Source organism: Anas platyrhynchos, chromosome 1, assembly GCF_047663525.1.
Source record: "Anas platyrhynchos isolate ZD024472 breed Pekin duck chromosome 1, IASCAAS_PekinDuck_T2T, whole genome shotgun sequence".
Classification (NCBI taxonomy): Eukaryota; Metazoa; Chordata; class Aves; order Anseriformes; family Anatidae; genus Anas; species Anas platyrhynchos.
In genome coordinates this window covers 179,724,813-179,737,192 of record NC_092587.1, presented here as the reverse complement: position 1 = coordinate 179,737,192, position 12,380 = coordinate 179,724,813, and the positions used below count along the sequence as shown (strand labels likewise).

At 40.6% G+C, this 12,380-nt stretch overlaps 1 protein-coding gene across 2 annotated transcripts; it reads left to right on the top strand.

The window, feature by feature from the left end:
- Nucleotides 1-25: 25 nt before the first annotated feature.
- On the top strand, nt 26-11,885 carry CKAP2 (cytoskeleton associated protein 2). 2 transcript variants are annotated; one of them, XM_027471009.3, is made up of 9 exons: nt 26-179; nt 2,380-2,467; nt 4,125-4,197; nt 5,904-6,631; nt 7,709-7,898; nt 8,474-8,641; nt 9,168-9,240; nt 9,722-10,151; nt 10,965-11,885. In XM_027471009.3, the coding sequence occupies exons 1-9, from the start codon at nt 131-133 to the stop codon at nt 11,200-11,202; spliced, it is 2,037 nt and encodes a 678-aa protein (XP_027326810.3). In that variant the 5' UTR covers nt 26-130; the 3' UTR covers nt 11,203-11,885. The 2 variants fall into 2 exon arrangements, with proteins under 2 accessions (XP_027326810.3, XP_005014910.4); XM_005014853.5 differs by having other exon boundaries at nt 4,122-4,197.
- The last annotated feature ends 495 nt before the right edge of the window (nt 11,886-12,380 follow it).

Here is a 12,380-nt window from a genome sequence, read left to right as displayed (position 1 = left end):
AGGGCGGTGGCGCAGCTCCCCCTGGCGGCGGCTTGGGCGGCGGCCGCCATCTTAGGGCGGCGGCGGGAGGGGCGGGCGGCCATTGGCGCGTTCAAGCCCCGCGGCGGGCGGTTCAAACGGCGCGGCGGCCATGGCGGCACGGCTTCCCCCCAGCCGCAGGGCAGAGCCCGCCTTCCGAGGTAAGGCTGAGGGAGAAGTGCAGCTCTCAGGGGTTGATTCCTTCCTCTATGTGCCTGGGGTGCTCTGTTTTTTTTTTTGTTTTTTTTTTTTTTGTTTCCTGTGGGGCTCGGGGTGTTTCTCCTCGCGGGGAGGTGGAGGTGTGAGGGCTGCTTGGCGGTGCCCAGACGGTGGTGGTTCCTCACGGCAGCTTCTTGCCCTGTCAGGGAAATATGTGTAAGGTTTTGGCGTTGTTCTGCCTGGAGAAGAGGAGGCTCGGGGTGGCCTTCTTGCTCTCTACAGATACCTTAAAGGAGGCTGTAGTGAGGTGGGGATTGGCCTGTTCTCCCACGTACCTGGTGACAGGATAAAGGGGAATGGGCTAAAGCTGTGCCAGAGGAGGTTTAGGTTGGATGTTAGCAAGAACTTCTTTACCTAAACGGTTGTGAGGTATTGGAATGGGCTGCCCAGGGAAGTGGTGGAGTCACCATCCCTGGAGGTCTTTAAAAGACGTTTAGATGTAGAGCTTAGGGATATGGTTTAGCGAGGGACTGGTTAGTATTAGGTCAGAGGTTGGACTCGGTGATCCTGGAGGTCTCTTCCAGCCTAGGTGGTTCTGTGGCTCTCCCTGTGGCAGATGGAGGAGGTAGGTGGCACGCTAGGATCAGTGCCTCTTCCTGAGGGAGGTGTACGTCATGTCCAGGCACAATTCACTTTGCAAAAGCACAGCCTGAGCTCCAGGAGGGGCACCTTGCACATCCCACTGCACTAAGCATGTAAACAGTCTTTTAAGTATTTGTTCAAATTACTTGCTGCTTTGTATTTTTCTGTACTGTTCTTTAATGCAGGGCATTAACAGAAGAACACTTCTTGAAAAAAGGCTGCAGGCTTTAATTAATCTTAAATATTCTTTTAAAGGGTAAAAGCAATGGAAACGGCTTTAGGCTTATTATGAGGCAAACAGAAGCTGAATCCTAATGCAAATGCTCAGTTACAAATAGTACATTGCTCTCCATCTGAAATTAACCTGAAATTAAGAAGCAGAATGCTTGCTGTGGCAGCCTTCACGCATGTCTACACACATTCTTGACAGAGACATCTCTGCAGGACTTGCCTCTGCAAGCTCCTTTTCTTCTTCCTAACTTAGACACCTAGGTCTCAGTCTGTTCTACTGGCTGTGTGTTTCAGGCTTTGGTGTGTCAGGGCATGAGAAAACTTGCCCTTTTCAGCTCTCCCATGCTAGGAGGAGGCTCTGAGGACAATTACCACGTTCTGTGGGATGACAATTTTTTATTATTATTTTGAAACCCCAGAGTGCTCAACTGAGTGCTTAATTCTTTTCTTGCCTTACAGGGTTAACATTGGGGTCTCAAAGACAATATTTTAACAATTTTTACTGTCTGAACTTCAGTAACACAGAAATGTCACAGTGCTGAGGGAGCATGTTGATGGAGATTTCTGAAGCATGAAACATCCAGACTGACAGTGTGGGTGCTTCTGTTCTGCTTTGGGCAGGATCATCCTATCCCAGCTGCTTCCAGCAAGCCAAGGTCATGTGTGGAGATAAGGGCTCTAAAATGTACAGATCAGCGATGTAGACCTGTGAAGGGCTGACAGTCTGTTCTGTAGTCAACCAGCAAGAAGACGGGAAATAGCATCTTGTTCTGGGATGACGTTCTGCATTAAGACAGTGGGGGCTGGCTTAAGGCCTTTTCAAGATCATTTTACGCTGTAATTAACTCCCATTCTTGGTCTGTAAGAGAAGTGATTTTACAGCTGGTCAGATGGGTTCATGTGTGCGTCTTTCACATCTGTTAACTTATTATTGTGAAAAGTGGGCATGCTGAACCAGCAGCAGGTGTGTGAGTGGTGTGGTATGGACAAGCATTCCGAAAAAATGAAAAGGCCTCTTGTTTTCCCATTACAAAAATCAGGTTTCTTAGCTTAGTAGCTAATGCAGCAAAACAGTCATTGTATATCGCTTTGAAATTAAATTCAATTGCCTCTTGAAGGTAGCCTTTCTCAAGAAATGAGAGAATGTTTGAGACATTATAACGTGAGTATTAAACCAAAGACTTCTTTAATCCACAGTGTCTGTTTTTATAATATTTTGATGCTTTCTTAACTATGCATTTTCGTATCTCTTCCAGTTTTCGAAGAGGCATTACCACTGTAGATGAAAATGTACTAGAATGTAATAAAATTTCTTTTTAAACCCACTAGAACAGAGAAGACAAAAAGTTGAAGAATATCTGTCAAGAAAAAAGTCTTTTTCTGGCGTGCCCATTCAAGAAAACAAGGCACCGATCAGGTACTGTTACTGTCTGGTGTAGCGTCTGTTCCTTTAGGAGGTGGTGTGGTTGGTGGGAAAGGTGTGAACAGCTGTTGTTATGACAAAGCTCAATCAAAAGGTGAGACCATGTAACAATACTGGTGAACACCTGGATTGCTGAAAGTCCTTTTATTGGCAGCAAGTGCTGACAGGTTTTGTTAAACAAATGCATTGTCCTAATAGATGCAACCTGGGAAGTGTGTCACTTGCTCCACTGGAGACTAAGACAGAACAGGACACCTGCATGGCAGATGTCTTATTTCAGATGCCAATTTACTATTTTCCTCTACAACCTACCTTCTACAAACACCTTTTTTCTCTTTTTCTACTCAGGTTATGCAGCATGTGTTCACAATCCAGTTGATCTAGTTTCAGTATATTTTGTAGCTACTACTTTACATTTGCTCTTAGCAGAAAATATTGTTGTAATAGAACCCAGGCTGCGTGTTGGCCGGTAGACAGGCACAACTTTCTATACACAGAATGCAGACACCTATCATCCAGAATTAGCACTTCTTAACTTGTTATTGACTTGTTATATTGTTATTATATTTAATCTTGTTTACTGAAGCTGGGACATTTGTTATAAGACCTCCCAATAAGAAAGAAAAGCTTCTTTAGAGAAGACAGTGTTGTGAAGTACAGAGGATTCTAGCTCCAACAGTACTTTATGGTGTAGCTCTGTCACATCAATATTTTTGCAAGTGGTAAATTTAATTTCAAAATGTATTCCTCTCTAAATGGAAAGTGTTGTTCACCATTTTGTGTGCTTGAATTGTTAAGGTCCCATAGTGTTCAACAGCACACAGAACTTCTTGATAGTATTATATAATATGATATAACTAACCTTTGAATATAAAATACACATAAATGGCAAGGATAAATATCATCTGTCAAATACCTGCTCCATGTAGCTGGAAAAGGCAAGTGTTTTAATGTTGTAAAAAACTGTCTTGCTTTAGAAAACCAGTGCTGACTATTTCAATTGTGCCAATCATTTTGGTGTAGTTTGATCTACTTTACTACTTTTCCTTGCTTTCCGTTTCTTCTCTAGCTATGAAGCTCCAGGGTTTTTCATAGCTTTCAGTTAACTCATTGTTCAGAGCCATCGTGCTTGTGACTATGACTAATGCTTTTATTTTGCACTTAATTTCCCTTTCTTGAGGCTGTTACTGTTCCACAGTGTAGACTGGCCATCTATGTTGACGTATCTTTATTCAGACTCAACTCAAATGGCCTGGCCTCTTAATTGCAGTAGCTGAGCTTCAATCTGCAGGCAACTGTTCCTCCATTTCAACTGCAGCAGGGAATTTGACCTTCTGTAGCAGATGCATCATGCCACACAGATTGGTGCTCATCCCTAAACACGTGAATGGCACCTGCAGTAAATGTGGTCTGTTATCTTTCCTTCCCTGCCTCGGTTAGCCAGCTCTCTGTGGTGCACAAGGGGATGTTTTGTAATCTGAGCCATGACCGGTGCTCACTTAGCATTTGTCTTTTCTGAGGGACAAGCACGTTCTGAACAGAAATGCTTTACCTGTAGACTGCCTTCTAGACCACACGAACTTACTTAAAAAATACATTCTTCTGTTACACTGCAGGATGGTTTAAGTTTTATTTTTTGTTTTTTAAGCAGTAGCGGAACTAGGCGAGCAGTCAGCAATAAACTGCAAGACAAAAACCTGTCAGCATCTCCAAAGCCAGAAATGGTAAGTCTTTGATACTCAAATACTGATGGTTCTCTGTTTCTGTGGCTGCAACATTCCATTCGCTTAAACCACATTTAAGATATCTGACTTCCAGAACATGAAAGTTTTGCATGTGCAGAGGTGCATTTAGTTAAGCCTTTATTCAGTGACAGCTTAATATTTGCTTTTTAGAGAGCTGCCATGGGGCTGCATGTAATGGATCGTTCTGGTATTCAGTTTGTACCTGACCGGAGGAGGGATTATTGCCAGTAATGATTCAATTTTGTCACCTTTTCTTGGGACTCTTGGAATTTTTCATATATATTTTCAGCCTTCAGGGATGTTATGTAAAATCTGAGCAAAATCTTCTGCCAGCAGATGATTCATATAGTATGCTTGGTTACTTTAAAAACAAACAAAAAACAAAATACTGTTAAACACGTGGTTTGTCAGTTGTAATGCTGGCAAATTTAATGCAGTCAGAAGTAGATGCTGAATACCTAATGTGAGTGCACATTAGATATCATTTTGTTTAAGTTTTCCAGAATTAAGGTGTATGTGGTTGTGCTGCTAGAAATAGCAGATTCTTTCCAGACCTGTTATCATGAGAAGGGCAAAATAAAACTCGACACAAAGCCAGTATTCGTGTTAGATTGTTTTCAGTTTGGCATCTGAAAGACTTGAGAAACCTACCATTATTTGAAGAGAAAAGCAAAAAGCTTAAAATCTCAAAACTGAGTGTTGGAAAAAATTTCAAATGTGAGCACTTTCCAAAGTGTGAATGTTTTTTAGAAATTTCTTGAAGAGGGATATTTTGGTACATTTTAATGTGTTGTGATTTTTAAACATGACTTAAATTACAGGGATTTCATGTAGTATAAAATAAATAAATAGCAGCACTTGTATTTGAGAGCTAGTTACTGGCCTGGCCAAGCCTCAACTTCTAATCCTGAATGACCGATCGGAGAATGAGATGCAGAACAGTTCTTACAGTCAAGGATATTTCATTAAAGAAGAATAACAGCTTCTGTAGACTTCTGTGTGCTATTCATGTTGTTTGTGTTTGTTTTTTTTCCCTTGCTTTTGAATCTTTCACTATGCCATAAGCTTCCCTTTGGACAATGCTGTATTAGTTGCTGTAGAGTAATTTCTTTGGAGGAAGAGACCAGATCCCATTTCACATTCTCCCCTGCTAGAGGTTATGAGGTGTAAAACTCAAGCGTCCATTTTTATCCCCAGCATCCTACATCTCAACGTAACAAATTCTCCCTCCTTTGGTAGCATGTCCTAGTGACCTAGTTAAAGGTTTTACTTACTACTTGGTGTCAGTCAGCTATCCATGCTAAGGGGAGGAATGGTGCTGCGTTATTCAAACTGAGATATTCGTTCATAGCTTATCACTCTCTTGGAAGGCAGTTTTGGCAGTTAAAAGCTGACAGTTACTTTAAAGGAATTCTCTTTCTGTAAGAGTTTAGCCCTTGGGTTGGGCCCCCTTACTCCCAAGCAGACTTCAAAAGAATCCTTATTTGATTTTGGGTTGTGAATTCTGGAATAATAGTTGACAAATGTTCTACTTTGGTGTGCATGTATACACTAATTGTATAAATACTGCCTCCTTTACATTGGCATTTACTGCTAAATACTCTATTCCTGTAAGCAAGTGAAAGTTAACATGCAGCATGAACATGCATCTAACATCTCTGTGGATGTGCTTTTCACTTCTTCAGGAGGATAAAGAGAATGCTAATAAACTTTCATGGGACCAATCAAGTACAACTTCAGAAGAAAATGTTGTTTTAAAATCTTCTGTGATAACGCTGGCATCTGGGACAAGCTATAACGCTGAAGATCTTACTTCCAAGGATAAAGTCACTGAAATAAAATCACAGCACGTAACACTTACCAAATCCTTCTTGTATATAAAAAGCATAAAAGAGAAGCAACTGATTGCAGAAAAGCAGAATTCAAATGTCAGCCTAACAAAGAAACCGGTGCTTGGTACGTATCGTGGCAAAGTTATCCAATCCAAGATAAACTCCTTCCGAAAAGCACCAAAAAGTGAAGGGGAAAAGAGTTCTTTGCCAGACAAGAAGATTGTTACTTCTACCACCAAACCAGCAGTGAAAGCTTTGTCCACAAGCAACTGCAATGTAGTTCTGAAGACCATCAAAGTCACAAATTATTCTAATTCTGTGAAACCTAATAGTGTAGTACCAAAGAAAGGAACGACCCAAAAAACGATTGGAAGGGGACCACAGCCACTGAAGGCTGCTTCGAACAGTTCTGACCGTGGAGTAGGAGGAGTGAAGAAACCTGTGGATCGCTGTGAAGATGCAAAACCAGAAGCCCCAGCAAAGGCAGTTTCAATTCTTCCTGGCATGAAGACAGGACAGGATTCTAAAATTAATGGCAACAGGAAATCTGTTTTGCTGAAAGAGTCAGCAGAAGAGAGAAGGTAACTGGATTAGTCACTGTTACAGCTTGATCTCGTGAGGTGTTCACACCTGCTTTCCAAGAACTTCTTAATTTTCAGTGAAGAAATAAATAAATTACTTCTTGCTGTAGATGCACTGAAAATTAATAACTGAGTGTTTGAACTTGATGCTGAAAGGTAGCAGACTAGAACTGTAGACTTAATAGTGTGAAATTAGGATACAGACTAATTGCAGCAGCTCTCCAGGCTTACGGCTTGTATCTATGCAGTTAGAAAGTTCTATATTGTTTGCACTCTGGTTTTTAGGCAAACTGTTCTGACAATCTTGAGCATGATGGATGCTTCTGTAAATTAATTGCCCATGCACAGCAGTGCTTTTAAAAATAAAAAATGCTGCAAGATGTATATAGAAGTGAGAGTGGCTGTGAACTCAAGGAGAGCACTTTCCAATGAAATATTTTTCAGCTTGGTGAATGCTGCCTAGATGACAGAGTAAAGAGTCCTAAATTTAGAAGTTATTCGGTGTTCTTCGTAGAGCTCCTTGGAAATAGTTGCATTTACCAAAAGCCTCTGATCGTAGGGTGATGGGGTTGAAATGAAACTTCTATGAACTGAATTACACTTATGCACGACTTTCAGGTTTTATAGGCTGTGTGACAGGGTCATCTTATGCTGGTCTCAATGCTTTGTGTCTTTAGAGAGAGTCTTGTTCTAGTTTTTCTGCTCTGAACTGGGTGATGGAGATTACAGAAGAGAGGCGACAGACCAATGAATCAGGGGTGGTTTTTACCCTCTAGAAAATCAGGGTCTATAGCCTAAGACTCTTGCTGCTGCTGAAAAGGGAGAGATGAAAGAATCCTGACTTGTCAGATACCTAAAGCAGGTGGGGTGATGTGCATGGTTCGGAAATTTCTGTGCAAGACCTAAATGGCAACAATATGCCTCTTAGGATGCCCCTTAGAATTAAAGGGGGAGGATTAGAGGACCACCTGGATACTCCCCACAAAGTATGTCTTTGTGTGACTTACCCAATTAATGTCAGTTAATGCAAAAATCTAATTTCTGTTTCACTATCACTAATAATGTTCTTAAATGCAGAATTCGCCTGGCTGAATGGAGGGCATCCAGAGGAAAAGTGATGAAGAGGCCACCTATATCCGTGGTTCTGGAAACCCGGCTTAAGAGTGAAGAACAGGAATTTTCTTCTGCTGGCGGTTCCTTAGATCACGTGTTACACAGTGAAAAAGTCAACAAGACTCTTGCGGAATGTCTGCAGTTATCTGAGCAGGTGTTCAATCTCTTGCCTACCAATTCTATTTACATAGGCCCCTGCAGCATGAAAATCCTATGGACGGGATGATGGACCTGTGAATCAGATGCGGGGGGTTAATTGCTCCCCAAATTAAGCAAGATCATAGTTTTTGCTGACAAATGAAAAAAACAACAAACAGTTGTTGCTCAACTTCACTAACGCATTGAACTACCAATGAGATGAGGCAATAACGGTAAAATAATAAATTAGAAGCGATATTAAGTAATGAGAGTGGCTATGAAGTAAGTCATCTGAAACATGTTTGCATTTGCACAAACTTGTCTGGATTCTGATTTTAAAGTAGTTCTGAAACTATCTATGGACTAGTCAGCATTGGATGTAAAAGGGATGGTATAAATAGTTCTCATCCAGAAGAATAGCTGAATGACAGTTGTGCTCAGGTTCATGGTTCAGTCTTGTAAAGCTTGTTATCTTCAACTTTCAGGGTCGCTCTTGAAAAAAAAACACAACTATTTAGGCACTGTGTTTTATCCAGTTTTGACCTAGGGATGTTCACTGTGATTGATTCTCTTCTGTCATGTCGCTTTTAGGGATGTGAAGGTGATAAAGTCCGTGCCATGTTGCAAGATCTGATACAGAGCACTCCTGGGGCTAAAAAGCTTGCAAAATACTGGATCTGCTGGATGCATCTTGAACGGACAGGCCCTCCTGAAAAGCTTGTTGCTGTCTATGAGGAGGCTATTTTGGCAGGAGCAATGGTGAGTAACTTGTCATGTAGTCTGAGATTAACAAACAAAAAGGCGTGAAAGTATAGAGCATGTAAAATACAGGTACTTCTGATTTTAATAAATGCTTGTATGATAAGGAAGTCATCTGACCCATCTGAATGCACAGATTTCAATTTGGTTTGCTCTGTAACTGTAGATCTTAACTGCTTTCAAGAAGAAAGGTTTAGGATCGTTAAAGTATCTTATGATGTTCTGCCTAAAGAAATAAAGGATTGAGACTTCTGGTATTACTAGGAACCCCGAACAGAACTTAATTTTACATTGTTGATCAGCTTAGTTCCTTTGCTTTATTACCAGCAAGATATCAGGGCATCAAATACAGCTTTAGGGCACCCAATACAGAAAATACAGGATTAATTTTTGTTCTGAGTTATGTTTGAATAGCATTACAGGATTTTGAACATTGTGTAGGATGCACCACTTTAACTTAAACCAAGTAAGTTGAAATAGTAAATAAATTTGGAACTGTTTTCTAAAATGAAACTTCTTTTTCCAGCCTAAAGATGAACTACGACGCATGCTAATAGATATTATGAAAAATACTGAAAGCCTGATTAAGTGTGAGGATGGTAAGTTTCAGTATTTTATTGTAGCTAAATGCCTGGCTTGACTGGCAACACAAATTAACCGCTTACACTATTTATGCTTATATCAGATTCTTTTATGGAAGCTTCTCTGTGATCATTCTGTACTTAATATGAAAACAACCTTGTCTAAAATCATCCCTTTTGACTGTAGGCATGTTAAGATGGGTAGTGGAGATGCTTTCATATTCAAACTTCCTGCTTAAGCTCTCTCAAATCAACACTGTGCAGCCTTTTTAGCTTGAGTATCAAATAGTAAATTAAAAAAAAATATTGTGAGCTAAAAGTCAGTTGCTTCTTTGTGCAAGCTGTTTCAATAGCAGATGCTCAGTCTTGCTACGGCATAGCATTGGTTACTTTCATTCTTCTGTAAAACTTTAAGGATACAGAGATCTCCCTAAAAATATTACCTTCTCTTTAGTTGTAACTACTCACAGCTGTTCTTTCTTCCATATTTTATTTTCAGGGAGTGCTGTGATAGAAGCTCAGACAGAAGCAGAGGAGGTCAGCAAGATAGAAGCTCAGATAGAGGCAGAGGAGGTCAGCGAGGAACCCAATTCATCTCTCGAGCAGGTTCGGGAGACCTTCAAGAGTCTCAACTCTGATGACCAGAAAGCGGAGAGTGATGATAAGAAGGCAGAGACTGGCAATGAAGTGATCAAAAAAGAAGAAATAGAAGAAGAAATAGACTTGAAACCAGAAGGAGAGATCTTGCCAAAAAAGAACAAGAAGCACAAAGCGAAAGCACGTACAAAAAACAGAGGAAAACATGAAACAGAAGAGCAGAATGAAGATGGGGTGAAAGAGCTAGCCCAAGCAATTAATTCTCCTGAGAAGAAGAATGACACTACTTACATAATGAGATGCAACCCACCTACCACACCATACCTGGACAGGTAAGATTACAGAAGGTAACTCTGGAAAGTTTGCAGTACCTGGGGCAACAGTAAGTTTGGCCGTTTTGAAACAGGGAGGCATCGCTTCTGTGAGTTAAAAGAACTTGAGAACTTAAGTTTTTAGGATTGCTTCTTGTTCCTTCAAAAAAGATAGTCTTTTAAAATAAATTCGTGGGTTTCCTTGAATTCAAATGAAACACTTGGCTTTGAAATGCCTCAATGCAGGGTAATCAAATGTCTTTGTTCTACACTGTGCTACATAAAGAGAAGTCTGGTGCCTCTATTCTGTCCTTTCTCAAATATGAATGTGTTTATATGTCAAAAAGTGCAGGGAAAGTAAACAAGATGCAACTGTCATGTAAAAATTATCTTAACTGTCTCTTGATGCAAGAATCTGGATGGTAATCCTAGGACAAAACAGATAACAGTTGAATTCTCCTTTTCTACAAAGTTCCATTTGAGATAACAGACTCCAGGAAGTTGTGCTCAGTTTTGGAATGTGTTGAAGCTGGGCTCCTGGCAGCTGTCTGCTGTCCCTGACAAGGGGAAGAGTAGTTTTCTGATGGAACTCTGTGTGTGGGGGGAATCTTCCTTTAGAAACTTCTCAGGAGTTTTACCAGATTAAAATACATGTATTTTGCCAAGAAAAGAGTTGTACGTCCAGCTTTAACTGCATGGATAGGAAAGAGTTTGTTTGCTGTTTCCTTTGTCTGTGGGAACATGGAAGTGTTAAACAGGGGTAATGACCTGTTTCTGCTAGATGAGTTTGCATTATTGTGTGCCTGTATTAAATAACATTTTAATTTTCTTAAGTGCGAAGATGCACCATGAGGCAACTGACTCCAGCGTTAAAGATCTGAAAATCGTGACCCCTTTGCGATATTCCCTACGCATTCGGGAGAAGATGTCCAAGTCCTTAGATACTCCTAAGGATAAAGATTCATGCGTCTCTTCGTTTGAACAACTGGGAGAACTGGAACCCAAAGCCGCTGCACTTCTCCACAACCAGAACAATGAGCTGAAGGAAGAAAACGTTGAAGTGGAAGAGTAAAAATCAGTACCAACACTACATGGGAGGGAGAGATCCTTTAGATCCCTTTTAAGGAATCCTGGGTGGGATTTTTATGTGTTTTTAGCAGCTTCGAGAGAGGTGGTATCTAAAACTTGTGGGGAGGGCTTAGGATGAAATTTGACTGAGTCACTAAACTTTTAAACGTGTATTCTTCTGTGCTTTCAAACTCTTAAGGCAATATATTGGTCTGTTCTGGTACTTATAAACGTCAGGGTCATCATGTTAAATATGACTGACATTATTTACTGAATTAAGAATTAGATTTAACACACTTCATATCACATCTCAGTGACTGTAATATAATGTTAATATCAACTGTTTTCCTGTTACAATTCCTATAAATATTTAGAATTGCATATTCTAACTTGTAGTTTAAGGAACAAAAATAACTTAGGAATTCCAGTAGGGCAGTATCTACTACAGCAGCATTTAGTTTTGAAAACTGAAACCAGATAGTAAGGTGTACAACTAGCTTGAACTGCGGTATCCATTTTTATGGGGTATTTCAACGAAACTGAGTATAATCCCATCAACTAAAGGGATTATTCACGATCAGTTAATCTACTTTAGATGGGGCCTGATACACTAATTACTACGTGACTGTTATAATATTGGTTTGCATTGGTCTGTAATATGGTAGATTTATTAAACTAATCAATTGAGTTGTATTTGTTCTTTGTTTTGGGGCTTTGGTTTAGAAACTAATTGTGGAACATGTCTACAGTCCTGAGACTGGATTTCTGAAAATCAGAATCATAGACTTGGAGAATGGTTTGGGGTGGAAGTGCCATTAACAATCATCTAGTTCCAACCCCACAGCAGGGACACCTCCCACTAGACCAGGTTGTTCAAAGCCCCTTAAAACCTGGCCTTGAACAACCAGGGACATCCATATTGTCTCTAGGTAACCTGTTCCAGTGCCTCATCAGCCTCACGGTGAAGAACCTTTCCTTATATCTAGTCTAAATCTCCCCTCTTTTAGTTTAAAGCCATTCCTCCTTGTCCTATCACTACGCTCCCTGACAGAGTCCCTCTCTGGCTTTCCTGTAGGCCTTGAGGTACTGGCAGGCTGCTGCAAGGTTTCCCCAGAGCCTTCTATTCTTCAGGCTGAGTAACCCGAACTCCTGTTTTTGTAGGTGAGGTGCTCCAGCCCTCAG